This window comes from Balaenoptera physalus (assembly GCF_965194825.1).
Source record: "Balaenoptera physalus genome assembly, chromosome: 3".
Taxonomy (NCBI): domain Eukaryota; kingdom Metazoa; phylum Chordata; class Mammalia; order Artiodactyla; family Balaenopteridae; genus Balaenoptera; species Balaenoptera physalus.
The window spans coordinates 44,708,463-44,727,762 of NC_138890.1; the positions used below are offsets into that span (position 1 = coordinate 44,708,463).

The 19,300-nt window shown below is 42.4% G+C and overlaps 1 protein-coding gene and 1 long non-coding RNA gene across 3 annotated transcripts in view; both read left to right on the forward strand.

Annotated features, from left to right (window-relative positions):
* TIMD4 (T cell immunoglobulin and mucin domain containing 4) overlaps positions 1-4,961 on the forward strand; it is a 69,625-nt gene extending 64,664 nt beyond the window's left edge. For both annotated transcript variants that reach the window (XM_082453937.1, XM_082453936.1), the window contains exons 6-9: positions 462-508; positions 1,984-2,077; positions 3,844-3,883; positions 4,817-4,961. In XM_082453937.1, coding sequence (XP_082310063.1) covers positions 462-508; positions 1,984-2,077; positions 3,844-3,883; positions 4,817-4,889 — 254 coding nt within the window. In that variant the 3' untranslated portion in view covers positions 4,890-4,961. The remainder of the gene's footprint in view (positions 1-461; positions 509-1,983; positions 2,078-3,843; positions 3,884-4,816) is intronic.
* A 486-nt stretch (positions 4,962-5,447) lies between these two features.
* Positions 5,448-19,300, forward strand: part of LOC309656972 — a 180,731-nt gene continuing 166,878 nt past the window's right edge. Inside the window, exons 1-2 of the long non-coding RNA XR_014261643.1 lie at positions 5,448-7,806; positions 8,158-9,415. This is a non-coding gene — a long non-coding RNA (uncharacterized lncRNA). The remainder of the gene's footprint in view (positions 7,807-8,157; positions 9,416-19,300) is intronic.

The following is a 19,300-nucleotide window of genomic DNA, read 5'->3' on the forward strand; positions in this document are numbered from 1 at the left end:
ATTGCTTTTTTTCAACTATTTACATTATTTGTTTAAATTTGGTTTTCTGTACTAAGTTGTAAACTCCATCGAGAAGGTCGATGGTACAGCTAGAATAGTGCATGGCCTGTAATAAATGCTTAATAAATATTTGTTAACTGATAGACTGACAGGTTTTCTTGCTGGAGAAAAGTCCTGAATGCATTACTGGGGCTTAAAGAAAATTTAGATTCAATTGCCTGCTGGCCTAATGCCTCACTCTACCCATCTGTAAAATGGAGATGCTCCTGTGGGATAATACTGGACAGCAGATGAGCTTTAGATAAAAACATACCAAAACAAGTGTGCATAAATAAATTATGCAAACAAAGGAAAGTTGGGATTAAAGGATTAAACACATCAACTGAAGTGTCTATTTCAGGATGTGGCATTTTATTCTCCCACAGGAAATATAAACATTATCTTCTCTTTCTCCTTCCCAGCATCTGAGACGCCATTTCTTGTGCCAAATGGATTTGAATCAGAACAGGTAAAAATTTTTGTGAAGTATTTTGAAGTATATGACCTACAGTTTTAAAATCCACAGTAAAGGTTTGTGGAAATGGACTGGGGAAGCAGATCTATCTAAGGGCAAAATACATTGCAACTGTTATGAAACAGTGAAGGAATTTGTAGACTTGTACTCTTGGCAGAAATAATGTTGATATCGTTACTTCTATATGTGCAGACGCTTTGGAAAGAAAAAAGAAGGATAAATAAAAACATTGAAATTATTATGTGGTCCCTCTGCTGCCCCAGAATTAGTGACATTCCACAGAATCAACACCTGTCACCAGCGTTCCTCTTATTTTCTGAGCTTATCCTTCATTCATTTGTATTATTATGAAAGTGATTCAAGCTGCTTCATGTAAAACCGTCAGGTAGTATAGACAACGTATAAGGGAAAAGTGAAGCTCTCATTCATTCTTCCTTCTTCCCCTTCTCTCTCCTCAGAGAGAGATTATTGCCCTGCCTCTGCTGCCTTGTAAGAGAAGGGATAGGAAGCTGAGGGGATGGAGCCTGGCCTGGCCAATGGGAGATGGTGTAGCCCCCAGGGAGCTAGATGCTGCCTGTAGAGCGGTGATTCTCAGACTATTTGGTGTCAGGACCCCTTTATATTCGTAAAAATTAAAACTGAGAAGTTAAAAACAATATGAATTCATTTTAAAAAGTATAAGAAACCCATCAGACGTTAACATAAATAATACTTTATGAAAAATAACTACATTTTCCTGAATGAAAAAGTATAAGTGAGAAAAGTGGCATTGGTTTACATTTTTGCAAGTCTCATTAATGTCTGGCTCAATAGGAGATAGAGGTTCTCGTATCTTGCATATTATGTTATCAGAGCACTGACACCTTCACATCACATGTCACATAACCGTAACCTCTGGGAAACTTCACTGTACGTCTCGTGAAAGAATGACAGTAAAAATGGCAAATAATGTGTCCTGAAAATCATTTTGATCTCATGGGGGGGTCCCCTGGCTACACTTTGAGAACCACCACTGCAGAAAATTTGAAACTGAGTTCCACTTTCTCTTTCATCTTATTGCCTCTAGAAGTCTAAGTCAGCCAGGAAAAGAACTAACACACAGGTGTAGGTAGAGCTGAAAGGATTTAGGTGATGTCCAGTAAAGAGATTTGACAGTGGAGGCCACAGCTTACAGGACAGTTTTTTTTTTTTTTTTAATCTTCACACCCCACAGCCCAGCTGCCTGGTGTTTAAGACTTAGGAAAATTTGAGGGAAGGGTCTGGGTAAAATGTTTCAGATTTTCCACTTTTTTTTTTTTAAAGTCTAATTCGTAAGGCTGGCTTTGTTTTGATCTTGAGACACATTGGGCAAAAGGTGGTGAGCTGCAGTGAAGCTGCCGGTCACTGGATGATGTGCTAGTGATGGGAAACTCACGGGAGGATGCTGTTCGGAAATGAGTGACCCGGTCGCCTTCCCTGTGTCTCACCAGATAAAAATGACCAACAACTACAACCTGCTCAAGATCATTGCTCCCTCCCTGGGATTTGTGCTGTTGGCATTGCTTCTGGCATTTTTCCTTCGAGGTAAGGAGGGCAGGACCAGGTGGGATGAAGCCCTTCAGAGCTTTGGAAACTCCAGGGGGATCTGGGAGTGGATGGATTCTGCTTCCTGCCCGTTTTCCCCATTCCTTAGAGTCCCACTTCTGTCATTGCCCTCATCATCCCCGTCAAGGAGGTTAGAGGTAAACTCATCCTCCCCAAGATGCTAAAGGCTTTGAGCGTCATCCCCCTGACAGAGTTTATATTTTGGGAAAGAAAAGTAAAAGAAGAGCACCTTTATTTATTGGACACTTATTCTGTGCCAGTCCTGATGCTATATTCTTTTTTTAAAATTTATTTTATCTATCTATTTATTTATTTATTTAGGCTGCGTTGGGTCTTCACTGCTGTGCGGGGGCATTCCCTATTTGCGGCGAGTGGGGGCTACTCTCTGTTGCGGTGCACAGGCTTCTCATTGTGGTAGATTCTCTTGCTGCGAAGCACGGGCTCTAGGTGCATGGGCTTCAGTAGTTGTGGCTCACGGGCTCAGTAGTTGTGGCTCACAGGCTCTAGAGCACAGGCTCAGTAGTTGTGGTGCACGGGCTTAGTTGCTCCGCGGCATGTGGGATCTTCCTGGACCAGGGATCCAACCCGTGTCCCCTGCATTGGCAGGCGGATTCTTAACCACTGTGCCACCAGGGAAGTCCCATGATGCTATATTCTTGACATATCTAACTCGTTTCATGCTCCTGACTGCCTTAAGTGGGAAGTACTGTTCTTATCACTGTCTTGGGGTGGAGGAAACCCTGACCCAGCCTCTTCCTCTGGCTAGGAATGCCCCAGGAAGAGAGCCGTGAATCACCCCGGTCTTCTTATTTGTTCCCTTAAAGTAAAACTTCTTAACCTAGGGTCCACAGATGGACCTCAGGGGACCAGTGAACCCCTTAAAATCGTGTGCAAAAGCACTTGTACATGCATATCTGCAGTTTTCAGAGGACAGGGTCCATAGCTGTCATTAGATTCTTGAGCTGGTCCATGACCTTGTATCTGCCCTCCCCTGCCTTAAAAAAAAAAAAAAGTTTTAAAACATTGCAAAAAGAAATCATGAACCGGGGTTTATAGTTTTCATGCCAGGTACAGGCACGTAGCACCTGGTCCTGTAAAAATGGGGAAAAAATTGTTCTGTAGTCATTAACAGAAACTGGTAGTAAGTGAGGAGCTCTGACTAGTAGTAACCATCTCAGCCTGTTTGAGCAACAGTGAAAGTCGTGTGTCTCCACATCTATCCCTAGTGAACACTGCAAAAGGAAATTTGGAGCTTAGTGGAAGTTTGCCATTAACCTTCATACAAAGGCATGTTACAGTTTGGGAAATTATGGGTACGTGTCCTAGGGAAGTGTTTTAAAACCCAAGTGAGTTCCTTGAATTCAAATAACTCAAGAATAAAGCAGCTTAGGGAATTCCCTGGCACTCCAGTGGTTAGGACTTTCACTGCCGGGGCCTGGGTTCAATCCCTGGTCGGGGAACTAAGATTCCTCAAGCCTCACAGCCCGGCCAAAAAAAAAAAAGAATAAAGCAGCTTAACACCATTGCCCACGATGTTGGAACAACTCTGTGACTGACGAGCAGTAACCAGGGGCCTAAAGAAGCAATCATGTGATCTGGGGAAAGGAGTGGCTTTCTCTACCAAATCCAGTTCCTAAGTTCCCACCTTTGGACCACCTCTCCTCTTCATAATATTGCTCCGTCCTTTCCCCAGCATTTCACAAAAGCACAGCTACTCTGCTTCTAACCTGGCCTTGTCTTTTCAGGGAAAGTCATGGAAACCAATTGTGTCCAGAAACACACCAGGTAATTCATCTTGCGTGACTGACTGTTGTAATGATTGTACAAGCTGTTACAAATGATTAGATACTACTCAGTGGTTAATGACTTGTGTTTGTATTCTGATTAAATACACGGTTGGAGAAATGTGGCATTAGAGGTGGAAAAGATGTGGCGATTCACCTCACGTTAACCTCTGTCTTGGTTAACACTGTGATATTTGTCCAAAATGCAAATACAGTGGCAGGTTGCATTAACAGAAGTATGACATGCAAAAGAAAGAAGGTGATATGTCATTCTACCCAATATTTGTTCCACTCTGGGTGACTCACTTTAAAAGGTCATTGTTAAACTGGAGTTCACTGAGAGGAGAGTTGGCAGTATGGAAAATGAAAAAACATGTATAGTATCATTCCTGGGATTTAATTCCTCTGGCAAATTAGACCAGGGGAGCAGTTTTTTGTTTTGTTTTTTAAATAATTTGAAGAGTCTCTGGAAAGGGATTTTGGATCTCTGTCCTGTTATATAGCTTTTTGGTAAAGAAATGAAAAGATTTGGTGTGAACTGTGATGAAGACCTTGCTTTCACTTAATAATTGCATCAATACCACAATATCTATATTAACAAGTAAATATTAACAAGTAGGGAAACTGAAGGTTAGCAAGGTAACTTTTCAGTCATACTTGGAGATCCTCTTGGTAAATAAACACATTTAGATCATGATTTTATACTTTGCTAATACAGAAACTTTAAATCCCCTTATTATAATAGATTGGCAAAAGCCCTTTATCCCCTGTGGCCTCAGTTTTCCCATCTGTGAAATGTGAGGCTTGGACTGGATGGACCCTGAGCCCTTTTAACTCTAACAGCCCTTGATTAGTTGTTTTATAATCTAGCAGCATCCATTCATTCCTGGTCTTGGTGTTTCTCATCACATCAGCCTCTCTTCTCTCTTTACAGGCTAGACAGTGTTGGAGAAGGTAAAAATGTCCTCGATGGAAGAGAAGATGAAGACGGTCTTTTCACACTCTAAAGTGCCCCTTTCTCTTAGGATTGAGGATGAGGATATGATGTGTGAATTATCAAAATAAGTCTTAGAATGTTTTGTTGTTTGTTTTTTTTTTTTAAAAAAAACCATCTGTTGCCTTGGTGTCACTGATCCAGTCTTGCCTTAGTTTCACAAGTGAAAGTTACCTTAGAGACCACACCTTCTCATGGTTTAATCTCTGTAGCATTACTGCTAAGTGATCTTCCACAGTATAATTGAACACCTTCAGTGATGGTGAGCTCACTATCACACCCAAGGAAGTCCATTCAATCTCAGGGCACTTCTGAGACTTAGAAATATTTAGAACAAAGTCTGTGTCCAGATAGCATCTGCCTGCTGGTCCTAGCTGAACTCCTTGTGCTTACACAGAACAGGTCTAAACTCTCTTCTACGTGGTAGCAGTGCTCCAGATACCGAAACGAGAACCTCATGTTTCTCTAAGTTGCCTTGTTTCTGGGACATGATTTCTGGTCCCTTCCCTACCGTAGTTGCCTTTGCCTTGCATGCATTTGTATCTCTCCTTTTATGCCCAGCTTTAAGAATTCAGTGCCCCGCTCTGGGTATGGTATGGGCATCCCTGCATTATTGATGGTCATCAATAACATATTGATGATATATTATGTATTGATTGTCATCAATAATGCAGGAAACGACATGGAATCACACCATCGTTTTGACTCACCTCTAAAGCGTCTAAGTTTTCTATTATTTTCTGTTCACACCTGAGTATCTTTAGAGGTGACCATAGTGTCACATCTTAATTCTTGCTTGGGGAATTTAATGTTGGAAACAGCCAAGAGTTCATCGGAGTAAATTGTGGTGAATGACACGGATGTCCAAGCAGGGCCGGCACGTGGATGGGACAGTGAGTTGGTCCAGATCAGTTTCTCTAAATAAAGTTCATGGGAATTGGCTCCTCAATAAGAACAGGTTTATTTAAACACTTTGAGAGCTAGTAGCATGAGGAACCATGGGAGAGAGGTTAAAACAAGCAGTTGTTGACTGAATGGAAAGAATGTGCACCTGAGTGAGAGGCCTCTGGTTGGGCAGAAATGTGGAAAGTCAGCCAGAGCTGAAAGAAATTTGTCTGAAATACTTCCTGGTAGTATGTTTGGAGCAGTAACCGCCTTAATGAAGTAAGTGCATGGTCTTTCCAGGTAACCATACTTTATATTTCGACTCTCTTGACATTACTTTTAAGAGAGGGGAAAAAAGCAGTCTTATGACTTGACTGCTACAGCCTCTAGATTCCTGGAACTGTGAGTTCACACGGGTCCAGCAGTTAATAAAAACATCTCCCTCTTACCTGAGCACTTGCAGAACTACCTGCCCAGGGCAGCATGCCTTCTGCCTCACTCTTTTGGTGCCAAGGTGAGTGGCACGTTTGGCCTAAGTGAAGGAAATAATTAGCAGCACACGGGTTGCTTCTTTATTTGGCTTGACTTTCTCCTCTGTGTTAACTGAAAATACTGGAAATGGCTTGACCAGCCTGTTACATTTAAATTTAGAAACTGGGGGTGGGTGGGTGTGGGGCAATAGAGTCAGGTGCAGGGCTTCAGTGTCCCCATCTGGAAAATGGAGTGGGACTAGGTGACCTCGTGCAAACAGGTTTTAACATTTCATGGGTCATTGAGACTCCCCGTCCTAACTTAGCTCATGCTGCCTACCCACTTTCCCAAACGACCACCACCTGGGCCATGACCAACTCGGGTCTGCCTAGAAAAGCCGACAGCAAATCCCATGCCCCCTAAACAGAACATCTCAGCTCAATGAGTATCTTTGTGTTTTGCAAGGGGCCATCTTCAGTCTTTTCCCAACTATATTTCTGCAACTCCTTGGTCAGATTCAGAAACATTTAAATGAGTAGTTGTAGTATTTTACAACTGGTAATGGCCTCCAGGACCCTCTAGCCTAGTAGCTCTCAACCTTAGCTGAACGCTGCAATTATCTGGGGAATTTTTTTAAATGTCAATTCCTGAGTCCTACCCTTTAGGAGATTCTTTTGTAATTGGTCTGGGGTGTGGCCTGGACATCTGATTTTTTTTTTTTTTTTTTTTTTTCCTAATGCTCCAAGTGGTTCTAATGTGCAGCCAGGGTTGAGAACCGCTGCTGTTGCTGCAAACAGCAACGGGGCACTTCAGACCAGCAGCCTGAGCATCACCTGGACCTTGTTAGTCGTACACATTCTCATCCCCACACCACACCTACTGACTCAGAAACTCCCCAGTGCAGCCCCGTGATCTGTAGTTGAACAAGTCTTCCAGGTGATTTTGATGCACCTTAGAGTTTGAGAACTATGGAAGCATAATAATCCCTAAGAGGAGGATGGAGATTTTAAGAAAATACTCTCCTGTGACCAGGGTTCTGTGGTGGTGGGTGTGGCCATGCGGGGGTTGGGGGGTGGTGGAGGGAGGAGTGGGAGTTTCCAGCAGCCAGTGCCCAAGGTCTGAGTGGACTCCTTGTCAGCCCTCTGTTAAGCTAGCATTACTTTCTGCCTGGACTCTTAGGGTAGCTTCTAACCATCCTCACCGACTTCACTCCTTTCCGTCTCCAATTTGTTCTCCATGCTGTGACAGAGGACTCTTCCCAATGCAGATGTGAGATTCCTATCTCCTGAGTTCCACCCAAGGGGGCATAGAATAAGCACCCTTAGGCTCTGCCCAAGGCTAGGGTGGCGAATTCAGAGGACGGACAGCTGATGCGGAGGAGTGAGGCAGGGGGAAGTGACATGGCCTCTACTGAAATGGAAGCTTGTGTGTCCACTTACAGGCACTACTAACACTCACACGTAGTATTAAAATAATGTCCTAGGCAAGCAGAACATGGCCAGGAACTAGAACAAGGCAGCTAGTTTGAGACTCACAGGTTTAGGGGGTGGGGAGTGGAAGCCACAGAATGATGAGTTAATAAATATATAATTCTTCTTTTTAAAATTTATTTATTTATTTATTTTTGGCTGTGTTGGGTGTTCATTACTGCATGCAGGCCCTCTCTAGTTGCAGCGAGCGGGGCCCACTCCCCATCGCAGTGCGCGGGCCTCTCACTGCAGTGGCCTCGCCCACTGCAGAGCACTGGCCTCCAGGCGCATGAGCCCCAGCAGTTGTGGCTCACGGGCTCCAAAGCGCGGGCCCAGTAGCTGTGGCACACGGGCTCAGCTGCTCCGCGGCATGTGGGATCCCCCCCCGGACCAGGGCTCGAACCCGTGTCCCCTGCATTGGCAGGCGGACTCCCAACCGCTGCGCCACCAGGGAAGCCCCCTAAATATATAATTCTTATACTGAGACTCCTTGATCCGAGGAGTTTGCTGGGGCACTTGTTCCTCTTTCCCTCTCCGTGCAGTCAGGATGAATTGGTAGCTGTCTACAAACAACTCCCTAGTATCGATTGCGCAGGGGGCCCAGAAGAGAGGATCGCTTCCCTTTAAGGAGCCTAAAAATCTAAATGAGACAAAACCCACCAGGGAAATGCAGGAGAAGGGAATCAGAGTCGTGTTTTTATTTCCACAAGGAAGGACTTTGATGGAGACAGGGCTCTTACAGGTGACGTTTACGTGGTGGGACCACAGTCAAACCTTGAGGCTTTAAAGCAACCTAATTCTGCAACCTCGACCTTGGCCTTTCTAGACTAAAAGAAATGGATAACACCCCATCCTTAAGGAGCGTTTGCTACGTTCTGGGTTCTCCTCTACCAAGTGCGTCAAGGCAGTTTCTCATTGAGCCCCCACAGCTGCCCCATGAAACAGTATATTACTCCCGAGAAAACAGCAGCAGAGAGAGGTGAAGAAATTTGCTCAAGGTCACATAGCCCTACCCTCTGTGACAGAGCCGTGTCTGGAAACCAGGCCTGAAGGACTCCACACTCTTCACCACTACCCCATACTTCACAGGGATGGGCCTCGTTTTAACACTTCAGGCATCTGAAACTGAGACGCTGACCCGTGTGGGTCCGAAATGGCTTTTAGTTTACTCAGATCCACGGCAACCTGAGCGTTGGGCTGGTTCTCCAATGCCAACCCCTGTATAGCTCAATCTTCCCTTGCCCCCCGTATTAGTTACGCAGGATCTTACTTGCATTTGCGGAGGAAGCTGCTAGTAGAGAAGCTGGCAGGAACCTTAATGAAGCCAGGTGGACCCACTGAAGTGGGAATGTGTTGAACGAAGTCATGAAGAGCTGAAGTCAGCTGTCAGCGCTTAATGAAAGGTTAACAGGAATCCGGCAGTGGGTGGCTGGCGAGGCTCTTTGTCTCTAAAGAAAAACGAAAAGTTAAGTGGTCTCCCTGCTTGGAGGGAGGAAACCACTTGTAACCAACAGGCTGGATCTGAAATAGAGTTTCATTTAGATTTGTCAACATGTTACAGTCTTAAGAAAAATAAAGAAAAAAAGCACCGTGAGTTCTGGGCTCTCTGAGCACTAAAGGACAGCAAAGGGAAGTGTTCCCGAATATGATGAATTCTCACGCTGCTGTGGAGGAGCCGGGGGACACCTGGAGATGGCTGCTCGCGAAACAGAAGGTGGGTTCACTTTCTAATTGCGCTGAAAAGGTGTACTTCTGCAGTTGTAGCTTTATGCGTGTTGCATAAGCAGTCGGGGGATGGGGGAGCAGGAAAGACCCTACACACCCTTGGATTCAACTCTCATCTCTTAGCTGATGAAACTGAGGCCCAGAGAGGGGGAATGAGTTACCACCAGGCTACACAGGAAACCAGTGCTAGAGCAGAGACCTAAACCATGTAACCCTAGATTTACCTCTACGGCCCAGTTATAACCTTGTTCTTGGAATTTTCTAGCTTCACCTGCCTGATTAGTTACCCTTTGAAGTCACATTCTTTAAGTTCTTGCTGGGCATGCAACTCTGCATTTCTTTTCCGTAAGCTATCTTTCCCAGCGCACACTTGACCCTGAAGCGGATTCCTGATCTCAGAGGAATCAGAGCGCTGAAGTGCAAAGCTTGGCTGTTGCTCTTTTAGGGACGCTGCCGTTAACTAGGGTGACCAACTTGTCCCAGTTTTAACACTCAAAATCCTTGCATGCAAGAACCTCCCTCGGTCCCTGACAAACTGGGATGGTTTGTCAACCCAAGTCCATAACTAAATTAGAGATCAAAAACAACAACCCTCTGAGTTCTTTCATTCACTGCCCCTACTGTTGACTTTATTGCAGGGATTATTTTTTTTTTCTGTGACTTTGCAGTTGGACCCAAGGGGAATTTAATTTCAGATCCAGCATTAGAATAGACTGCAAAATCTAGATTCTAGACTCTTGCTGTGCAAACTGTGGGCCTCAGACAAATATTGTCATCACCTGGGAGCTAGTTAGTAATGCAGAATATCAGTCCCACCCCAGACCCTCGGAATCTGCATTTAAATAAGGCCTCTGTGTGATTCACATGCACATTAAAGATTGGGAAGTACTTGTCTAAACCACTGATTTTCAAACTTGGCTGTACACTGGAATCTTGTGGGGAGCTTAAAAAAGTCCTGAAGCTGTACTTCCCTCTGCACTCTTGGTTTAATTGGCATGGGGGAGACCTGGCTTCAGGAGATTTTAAAGCACCTCAGGTACTTCTAATATACGGCCATGTTTACAAACCACTATTTTAAAGGGAGGACAGCTTTGCACCAGAAAGTAATGTTGCTAATTAATCAGGTTAACTCTTGGCCTAAGTTATAGGTTTATGTGAGTCTAGTCCAAGAAATGATCAATAAAATTGCTCAAGAAGACCTGAGGAGACAAGATAATGACCTCAATGTCCCAATTACTGTGGACATGAGGCCCATTAAAGTAATTAAAAACCAAGATATAATATTTGGTTTGTGGAAGGTGATAATGAGAAAACAGAAAAGATAAACAGAAGGAATGTCTGGGTGAGGGACAGGGTAGTACTATTAATCTCTTCAGAGGTATCAGAGGCATAATGAGGAGATGGCACCAAGGTGATAAGAGACACATGGAGGATGGGTTAAGTGGAAACCTTTGTTGCAGAACAAGGAACTTGGTCAAAAGGCAACTCTCTGCCCTCCGGTACCTAAATATAATGGGAGACGCTGTATATATGTGAATTTGGTGAAGGGAATATGTTCAACCAAGCGAGTACATTCACATCTCTGTAGAAGGTTGCTGCTAGTCACAAGGAACAGATAGTTAATGGTTTCAGTGCTTTTCTAAGTATGTGAAGATGCAAGAATCCAGGTTCATAAAAGTTTTCTTCTGAAAATATCGAACTATCTGAAGGCCTGTTCTGCCTTTTTCCCCAGAGCACAGAGTTCCTCATTCCTGATCTCCACCCTGACCTTCTTTCAGGGTGTGTTGAAGGTCGGCAGCTACGGTGGCTCATCACTCAATCCTTGTAGAGCCAGGTGGTTAGTGACATTCTTTAGTTGGCAGTGAGATATTAGAGTCTCTGTGACTTTCCTTGACTCTTCCTTCATGGTTGCAGATGGCTGCCACAGCTCTACGATGCCTTCACACAAACACATCCCAAGCAGGAAGGAAGAGGTAGTTGGGAAATGGGACTTTTTCCCTAATATGACACTTATCTTTTGTCAAAAAGGGAAATGTTTCATAGAGTTTACCAGAAGACCTCCGCATATATTTCACTGGGTCACAGGCCCACCCTTAGGCAAGAGGAACTGAGGCTGTGCACATTGCCTTTCAGCTGAAACTTAGGATCAGTCAGCATGGAAGAAACTAAGAATGGCTGTTGGGCAAACAGTCTTGATTTCTACCACATTCACTCATCTAACAAAAGCGTATTGGGTGTCTCCTATGTGCTAAAGGGCCGTGTTGGGTGCTGGGGTATAACGATGAACTAGACAGACCTGCCTGTTCCCTGTTCCCAGACAGCTTATAGTCTACAAAGCCATTTCCGTCTTTATTATGCTAAATGCATAGTACAGAAATTTGAATCATTTCTAATGTACCTGAGAGGCAAAAAGAATGAAGAGAGAAAAAAGAATGAAAGTTTGGAATTCTGCATGCACACTTCCTGGAAGCTGTGGAACTGTGCCTTTGATGCAAGTGTCTGGCGTCAATGCAGGATGGGGGTGGAAACATTCTGCCCTAGGAGGTGATGGCCAATTAGAGCGCAAATTCTTAGCTACCGTGAAACTTTGTAAGCTCAGTAGAGAGTGGTCAGCTTGGTAAAAGTGCAGTGTTAGAGTAATGGAAATGACCACTTCTGTATTTCTATGCTGTTTCATACTTTTCTAAGCATTTTCAAACACATAGCAGTCTGTGTCAGAGGAAGGGTACATCTCCATTTTATAAAGGAGAAAAAGGGAAGCACAGAGAGGTCCAGTGACATTCCAGGTTCCCTCTATCGTGAATGAGAACTAGAATCAAGCGTCCTCAATCCAGGGGTCAATATCATCTTCATGGGGTGCCTGCCATGTGCACCTAGCTTTGCACTTGGACCTACTCACAGGGCCAGCAGTCAGCACTAACATGATTTCAGCACTTCTGTGTGCCAGGAACTACCCTAAGCACTTTAAATGTGCTATTTTATTTAATCATAGCAACGTCTCTATGAGGGAGCTGCCACTTCTATCCCTGTTTGATAGATGAGGAAATGGAAGCTCAGATACAAAAAGTAGCTTGTCTGCAGTCGAGCTGGATTCAAACTCTGGAGCAGCTCCAAAGCCCAGGGCCTTAGCCCCTGTGCCCTGGCCCCTCCAGACATAAAGTACTGTGGTGATCTCTCAATGATTATACTAGTGTGTGAGGTGGAAAGGACTATTCAGCAGGAAGTTGTAGGTTTCCCCCTAATAACCTCAGTAAAATCAGGTGTTCTCCCTGCCTACGTCTGTCTGAATACAACAGACCTGGAAATGGGAGAGGGGGGAGTGTAAAGGACGTGAAGCCAGAGGGTCTTTGGGCCTGGGCCTCACGTTCTTGGAGAGATTAGAGTTTAGATTTACCACCAAATGAGGCTATGTTTTCAGGCATAGAGATTGAATGATCAGGATTGAACATTTCACATATGCTCCAAAATGGCCCCCTCCCTCCCTTTTAAGATATAACCTGAGAGACAGAAACAAAACAGAAAGAGAAAGGAAGTGGCCTGGAGAGCCTGCCGTCCTCCTCCCTGGCCTTGCCTTTAGGCTGCCTTTTATCTCTGTTCTCCACCTGGTTATCTCTCTCCCCTGGGCTCTGCTCTCTTTCCTTCCCCCTGCTCTTCCCTCTGAGAGGGCTTCAGCATCTTATCTTCCTTCAGCAGCTCCATCAACAAAGTCCTATCATTTGTCTTCTCCTGATTCAGGGTGCCTCTGCATCATTTTATTCTGTTCCTCTGAGCTTTGGTTTTCAATCTCTTCCCAAACTTAATCTCAGATCCTTCTTCACTGAGATGAAAAAAAAAAAAAAAACAGACCGAACGAGATTACACACAACTTGACAATACCTTCTGACTGGGGGATTAAGATAATTAGAAAAGACAGCAGAGTCTTGCTTCCCCATAATGCCCTGGACATGCCATGGTGAAATAAGTTATTAATTAACCAAAGACTCACCATCAACTAATGCTACAATCTCCTCTTCATCCACCACCTCTTTAAAACAATGGTTGAAAAATTCTGTAACACGTTGGTATATGGAAAGAGCACAGGTCTTGGAGTCAAACTGGCCCAGAACCTGAAGTTGCTCTTGCCTGGCTGCGTGGCCCAGGACAAGTCGTTTGGTTTTGCTTAGTCTCAGTTTCATCACCTGTAAATTGGGAATAATAATGGGACCCTCCTCATAAGTAAGCATTCAGTGTAGCAGTGCCAGGAAAGCACTGGCACAGGGTGGGTGCTCCATAAATAGTTGGCGCTGTTGTCATAGTTCCCTCTCCAGCCCCAGCAAGTTCAGAGTCTATGTTTACTAAAACTTGCTGGCAGGACCTGCATAGCCCCCAGTGAGGATAGATCCTGGGCATCATGTTGAACCTGGGGGCTTCCAGTCTATCTCAGAAGCTGTGTGAATGATTTGTGGTTCTCATACTTTAGAGAGCCTAAGAATCATCTGGGAACATGTTAAAATGCAGATACCTGGGTCCAGCCCCCAGGAGATGCTGATTCAGTGAGTCTGGAATTGGGTCCTACTACTTGGGTTTTTTATAACCGCACTTGGTGGAGTTCTGAAGCAGGGGGCACAGACGCTTTGAGGGTGGCTCAGAAGTTCACGATCAAACAGTGCTCCTATTAGCCATCCCGATTCCTGACCCCTCTGCCTTGCCATCCTTTTCTGAACTCTGACCCTGCTTTATCTTTGTCTCTGGGCCCTGTGCTCAGCTCTGATTTTGCTCTTTTGTGGTCAACTGTGCTTGACCCCAGGGCACTGCCCACTTCATCTGTGGTTCTTACTCTCAGCTATTGCTCCTGGTTCACAGCTAATTTTCATGAACACCTCTAAGTTTCGGTTTTTGGCTTAATCCTGTTTTCCATCCTAAATTCCTCTAAGGTGATGCTGGCACTCTTGTGGCTTCTGCACATCTGTTGACAGTTGTCATTTGCTGTCCTCCTCTGCCTCTCATTTGTGTCTTTGGTACCAGCCACCCCTTTGGATTTCCAGTATGATGGAGAATCTTGGACCATGACAAGGGCATCACTTTGAACTTGAATCATGATTTTAAAACACCAGGAATGTGGAATGTAGACAATGCATTGAATGTTTAAGTATGCTGGGTAATTTTCTATTTGAATTTTAAATCCATCTTATCTATCTTGGTTCATTGTGGGGTTTTTCTACCCCCACCAAATGATGAAGACTATAAGAAAATGCTCTGGTTTCTCCCTGAATTCTCACATTTTTAAAAAAAATTGTGGTAATACATATATAACATAAAATTTGCCGTTGTATCCATTTTTAATGTACAATTCAGTGGTATTAATTACATTCACAGTGTTGTACAAAATATTGTACGTTATCTATTTTCAAAACTTCTTCATCATCCCAAACAGAAAGTCAGTAACAGTTAAGCAATAACTCCCCATTCCTCCTTCCCTCAGCCCCTGGCAACCACCATTCTACTTTCTGTCTGAATTTGCCTATTCTAGATATTTCATGTAAGTGGAATAATATTTGTCCTTCTTTGTATGGCTTTTTCATATAGTGTAATGTTTTTAAGTTTCATCCATGTTGTAGCATGTATCAGAACTTCATTCCTTTTTGTGGATGAATAACATTCCATTGTATGTATACACCACGTTTTGTTTATCCGTTCATCTGTTGATAGACACTTGGGGTGTTTCCACTGTTTGGCTATAATAGTGCAGTGATCATTGGTGTACAAGTACCTGTTAAAGTCTCTGCGTAAGATTTTTGGGGTATATACCTAAGATGAAATTGTCGGGTCATATGGTAATTATGTGTTTAGCTTTTGGAGGAACTACCATGCCGTTTGGCTCAGTGGGTGCACCATTTTATATTCCCACCCGCAGTGTACAAGCGTTCCAATTGTTCTACATCCTCACCAACACTTTTTAATTTCCTTAAAAATGAAGAAAAAGAAACCAAAAAAAAAAAAAACTTAGCCATTCTAGTAGGTGTGAGGTGGTATCTGCTGGTTTTGATTTGTATTTCACCAATGGCTAATGATGTTGAACCTATTTTCATATGCTTGCTTGTCATTTGTGTATCTTCTTTGGAGAAATATCTATTTATGTCCTTTTCCTATTTTAAAATAGGGTTTGTCTTTTTGTTGTTGAGTTGTAGGAGTTCTTTATATTCAATATATTCTGGATATTCATTTCTTATCAGATACATGATTTGAAAATATTATCTCCCATTCTGTAGGTTGTCTTTTCACTTTCTTGACAATGTCCTTTGCACAGAAGTTTTTAATTTTGATAAAGTTCATTTTGTCAATTTTTTCTTCTGTTGCTTGTTTTCTTAGTGTCATATTTAAGAATCCATTTCCAAATCCAAGGTAATGAAAATATACCCCAATGTTTTCTTTTAGGAGTGTTTTGGCTTAGTCTTTTGTTGTTGTTGTTGAAGTAGAGTTGATTTACAACGTTGTGTCAGTTTCAGGTGTACAGCAAAGTGATTCAGTTACATATATATATATTCCACTACTTGAGGTCTTTTCAGCTTTGTTTCTGTTGTCCTTTGTCTCCGTAGGTTCTTACTCATGTTGTCTTAATTTCTTGTATGCCTGGCTATCTTGATTGTATGGAGATTATTGCATTTGGAAATTATTGGTATAAATAATTTGAGTCCCAGTACAATGTGATCTTCTCCAGAAAGAACCTTTTGAATTTGCTTCTGCCAGGCATTTGGTGTGTCACCAGTCTAGGACTACCATAATTCAAGTTCAATGCTTGAAGGTTTATGGATTACTTAGATCACTTGGTGCGAGGTTGCAAGCCCATATGACAACAGGTGCATCCTTATCCTGAGGGTATAGCCCTTTTTGTCCTAGTTTATACTGGATAGTGGTTTATTGAAGTCCCTAACTTTGGTGAATTCTAGACCTTGACACTTTTCCTCTAGCTTCATCAGGAAGCCCAAACCACAGTTTTGCAGATATCCCTTCCAGATTGGAAATGCTTCTATGGCAAAAGAAACTTTGAGTTCTAGACTTACTTCTCTGGTTTAGCATATTCTTTACTTTTAGGCCTAGTGAATTTTCATTGCTTTGTTAGCCCTTTGGTAGTTGAAAGAATATTTTAAAATATTTTGTTCAGGTTTTTTGTGTCTTCAGTTGGATGGTTGGCCTAAATTATCTAATCAGTATTACCTAATCAACTGATTGTCCTTGAAAATGTTTATTTCACCAATAGCCTTGCCAGTGCCAATCATTGTCAAATTTGTCATTTTCTTTGAAACAAAGATAAACAGAACAAAAAGTTATATTTAGTTCCACAATAAGATTCTAGTGTCTACTTAATAGCCTGCCTTGATCTATTTTCAATCCAAAAAGTCTATTTCCTGGTTTGTTGATATATTTAACCTGGAGGAGACTAGACCAAAGGGGATCTGATGTCTGTATACAAACAGTTGAAGGACTGCCATTGGGAAGAGGAAGTAGTCTTGTTCTATGTGATTCTGGAATGCAAACTTAGGACTGGGAATGGAAATTCCAAAAATCAGTTTATATCTAATGAAAGGAATGCTTTACTAGAACAACTTAGAATAATGATCAGTGGTGAATATTGTGGAAAGTAGGATTTTGGTCACCAAACATTCATTTGTTCTGCTTTTCCATTTGGACTGATGCCTTTGATATCTCTCTTCTTCCCTTTCATTATAGTTCCACTGCAGCTGATTCATCCCCCCACAGCCATGGCATGTAAACCGAGCCTGGGGTATCAGAACACTGCGTAGACCTACCCCACCCCTCTCAATCCACTGAGCAAGGATGGGCACAAGCCCCAAGCTAGGCCAATTAGAGCCAAAAAGAAACAATTCTGAGTTTCCTTTGAGTTATCCAGGGTGATGATCTTTACCTGCTGGCCCTGAAGGAGGGAATAGAAGACTGCAGCTGCCATTGTGCCACCACAAGGAGAGTCTACTTGAGAGAAAGAGGAGCTAAGAATAAATATGGGAAAAATGAACAAACCCTGGTGACATTGGTTAAGTCTTGATTATGCCAAGACTGAAAGTATGGACTTAGACTATTCATGCTCCGAGATATGTAGCAATAAATTCCCATTTTGCTTAAGCTAGTTTGAATTGGGTTTTCTGCCATTTGAAATGGAAAGATTTTTAACTAAAATGGGTAGTAAACCCCCCATTCACAGTAGTGTTTACACAGAAGAGGATGACCAGCCTTCAGAGTAGTGATGGAGGGGATACCCAGATTATGTGAAAGGTTGGCTTTGAGGACTTCCGGTTCTCAATTCTTGGCTTCTCCAAAACTCTCCTTTATTTGCTTTTGTTCTGCCCAGTGGGCTGGTAGTTTCAAAGAGACTCCAAGAAGACTGTGTTGGCTATCCCTCAGGACCGAGCACTATAGAAATAAATACATGTCCAGGCCTGGGATGCATATTTAATGGAGAAATACATAATGTTTAATCCTGAAATGAATGATTTATAGAAAGTTGGATTATTCACTTTGCACTTAATTTAGTTGTTTTGTTTAGCCAAAGCAAGGCTTCCTGACAGGATTTTCATCATAGTCTTGGCTGAGTAATGAGTTTCTTTGCCAAGATGAATTATTGATTAGACCTTTGTATCAGATGCCTGGCAAATTAATGAAAACTGTTTCATTTTAAAGATGTGCATATTCAGACATATGTGCACAAAAGAAGTTTTGAGTACTGTACTTTAACTCTGCATCGGTTAATCATCTCATGAGTATTTATGGATCTGAGTTATATCATGGTGTTGGGTTATTTTTAGACCCAAATAAGTAATAGTTCCCATCTGTGGATATAAATATTCTCTCCTTTTGTTGTTATAATTATATAATTTTTAGGTCCAGATGTTTAATTTCTTTTAAAAAATGGGAAAATTTCTTTTCAAATAAACTGAAATACCAAGTACTTAATGATGACTTAACATTTATATGATGTGTTTAATTTTGTAAAATGTTTTATCTCAACTTCCCCAATGTATAATAGTTAATTAACACTTAGAATGTACCAAGCACTTTGCTAGGAACATTACATGGGTTATATTATTTAATTCTCACACCACCCTACAAACTAGCTACTATTATTATTCCCGCCTTATAGTTGAAAAAGTTAAAGTCTTGGGAGGGTAATTAGCTTACCCAGAACTACAAAGACTCACATAGGCATAAACCAGGGCATAAACCCAGATGTTCTGACCCTGGAAACCAAGGTTTTAACCCATATCCTAAATAAATGCTACAAATCCCATGGGTATTACAAATTTAATATTGCCATCTGCATGGGAATCTCACATTCTATCAGTAATCTTTGTGAAGTTATGTCATTATTATCCCTATTTATCAGGGGAGGAAATTAAGACACAGAGAGATAAAATGACAAGGCAAGTAGTCACATTGCTTTCTATTTGGCTATAATACCTTTCATCATCAAGAGAAATCAAAGTATTATCTCTAGATTAGATAGGACTTTCACTGAGGCAAGAAATCATTCTTTTGAGTCCCTTCACAATACTTCATACAGTTATAATGGAAATAAAATTTAAACAATAAGTGCAGATGTAAAAAAAATTAAAGTATTTCATTTTCTCTAAATCAGACTGTAAACCTATAATCTGGGAGGCTGTAGGGAAAGTAAATTTCAATCATTTTTGGAGGCTCCCCTACCTTTCCCAGGGGTCACATCCAAGTTTTGGAGACATGAGTTGTTGCCAGAAAGTGGGGGAAATATTCCTTTATTTTTAATCCATCACAGCCTCCACTGAAATCTCCATTACCAAACCTGAGTGGGAGAGTGGGGTCTCTTGAATACAAATGTCTCAGTTGCTTTTGTGCCAAGCTTGTT